We start from the raw sequence: 2,565 nt of genomic DNA, 5'->3' as shown, positions 1-2,565 counted from the left end.
GGGTTAATACTAGAGCATGCTGATACTCAAATTTTGCTAGAATAATGCTCAGTGAAAACTGTGGATAATGTGGGATTGATGTGTAAAAAAAATGGGTAGAAGAAAAACTTCAGTAAAAACCAAACTTGATATATTGGGGGCAGTGAGGGAAGTGTAGCTGGAATTCAGGCGTACTTTTGACTTGTTTGACCATTCCTTTCAAATCTGAGGTGAAAGTTAAGCAACCTAACTCCTTGCTGCATACTATCTAGGCTGTTTCACAGATTTTGATAAAGTGTTTAAAAGGAATGAAATAACTACAGTATTTGCGAGTGGGAATCTCAGGATAAAGCAGTGTTGTAACAAAGCCACTTTTTTCTTTTGTAGCTAACAGAAAATCTTCAATTGGTGTAAAAAAGAACAGCAAAAATAGAACATTAACAAGACAGTCCATATCAAGAATTCCAGCATCATCAAATTCTACCTCATCTAAACTAACTCATATAAATAATTCCAGGGTACCAAAGAGACTGAAAAAGCCTGCAAAGCCTTTACTTTCAAAGATAAAGTTGAGAAATCAGTGCAAAAGGCCAGAGCAAAAGAACGCTTCTAGAAAGCTCGAAATGGGAAATTTGGTTCTCAAAGAGCCTAAAGTAGTTTTGTATAAAAACTTGCCCATTAAAAAGGATAAAGAATTGGAGGGACCAGTCAAAGTTACAGTCTCTAGTGGATGCTTAACAAGGCATGCAGCAAGAGAACATAAACTGAATTCTGTGAAAGGTGCTCATGAGCATGGTGATATACCACCCTGCACATATATAACAAGGAGGTCAATGAGAACAAGAATGAATTTGAAGGAGACCTCTGATGTAAAGCTTGAACCAAATAGGTTGGATAGCTATAAGAATAATTTGACCGGAACGCAATCAGACATCTTAGAGCAGCAGTCTCATGTGATAAATGAAAATGACATGGCTCATGGACCATCACATAAAGGGGATATTAGGTGCCAGAAAAACGATGCAGGCATGTCAAAAAAGAAATCTCGACAAGGAAAACTGGTGAAACCATCTGCAAAACCAGAAGAAACTGATACTACGCACAATACACCTGTGAAAGATGAAGTACCAGATTTGATTAGTTCTCATTCAGAACTGGGAGAGAGGAATAAAGTGGTGGACACAGCTGTTGGCTATAAAGACTGTACCCCTGGATCTGGTGGCTGCTCTGTTGTAACATCTGACAATTTTAAAGCAAAAGACAGCTTTAGAACTGCAAAAAGTAAAAAGAAAAGACGAATTACGAGGTATGATGCACAACTTATCCTTGAAAATAGCTCTGGGATCCCTAAACTGACTCTTCGTAGACGCCATGATAGCAGTAGCAAGGCAAATGACCAAGAAAGTGATGGAATGAACTCTTCGAAAATAAGCATCAAATTAAGTAAAGACCATGAAAAAGATAATAATTTATATGTAGCAAAGCTAAATAATGGATTTAACTCAGGATCAGGCAATAGTTCAACAAAATTAAAAATACAGCTAAAACGAGAGGAAGAAAACAGAGGGACATACCCTGAGGACCTTCATGAAAATGGTGTGTGTTGTAGTGAAACTCTCTCCCTTTTGGAGTCAAGAATGGAAGTAGATGATTATGGTCACTATGAAGAGGAAACAGCAGATGAATCTTCATCAGAAGAGGACGATGACGAGGAAGATGACTATGATGATGAATTTGATGACTTTATTCCTCTTCCTCCAGCGAAGAGATTAAGGCTTATTGTTGGCAAGGATTCAATAGATATTGATATTTCTTCCAGGAGGAGAGAAGATCAGTCTTTAAGGCTCAATGCATAAGCTTATAGGTCTTAAACTGACCTGGATGTCATTTTTTAAAAAAAAAAATTAAAAAATTAAAAAAAACCTAACCCCACCAAAAAAAAAAAACCCAACAAAAATTCCATTTGATTATTCCTCAACTGAAGAACTTTCTGAAAAACTTAGTGGCAGCACTTCTTAATTGTTTATTCACCTATCAACATAATATTGTAGAAAGTGTACAGCATACTGACTCTTCTTAAGTCTGATTTGTGCAGATTTTTATTGTACTTTTTAATAGCCTTCTTATGTGCAATTCTGAGTTAGAGGTAATGCTCTGTTGTAAAATAAAGGCTCAAGCAAAGTTATGAAATTGCATCAGATCTTTCCATGCAGGACAATGAGAATACAGTGTGGCTACATAATTATTTTTGATCAGTAAGAGCATTAGTTTGCTCTTACAATATTTGACTAAACAATTTAAAAAATCATAGTAGCAGCATATTAAGGTTTCTAGTATATGTTAATATCACCAGCAATGATCTACAGCTTTTTGATTTGTTTGCTAGATGTTTTTTTCCCCCTTGGAGTTTGTCAGTTTTAACACTGTATGCTGTCCCAGACGTACTGTTTGTGGCCTTTGTTATAGTAGCAAACCATTGGTTGGAAGTCAAATTGATTTCTTTAAAAAAAGAGGAAAAAAAAAAAAAAGAAAAGGTGTTGACAATTTGCTGACTTTTTAGTACATTATATGTACAAGGGTAGCAGT

At 35.8% G+C, this 2,565-nt stretch overlaps 1 protein-coding gene across 4 annotated transcripts in view; it reads left to right on the top strand.

Annotated features, from left to right (window-relative positions):
• The window catches only part of SUV420H1 (suppressor of variegation 4-20 homolog 1 (Drosophila)), a 21,307-nt gene extending 19,430 nt beyond the window's left edge, over nucleotides 1-1,877 (top strand). For all 4 annotated transcript variants that reach the window (XM_009889369.1, XM_009889366.1, XM_009889370.1 and 1 more), the window contains one exon: nucleotides 367-1,877. In XM_009889369.1, the coding sequence (XP_009887671.1) occupies nucleotides 367-1,835 (1,469 nt within the window). In that variant the 3' untranslated portion in view covers nucleotides 1,836-1,877. The remainder of the gene's footprint in view (nucleotides 1-366) is intronic.
• Nucleotides 1,878-2,565: the final 688 nt, after the last annotated feature.

The sequence above is a fragment of the Charadrius vociferus genome, unplaced genomic scaffold, assembly GCF_000708025.1.
Source record: "Charadrius vociferus isolate BGI_N301 unplaced genomic scaffold, ASM70802v2 scaffold467, whole genome shotgun sequence".
Lineage (NCBI taxonomy): Eukaryota > Metazoa > Chordata > Aves > Charadriiformes > Charadriidae > Charadrius > Charadrius vociferus.
Note: the sequence above shows the minus strand (reverse complement) of the source record. Positions and strands in the feature narration are given on the sequence as shown.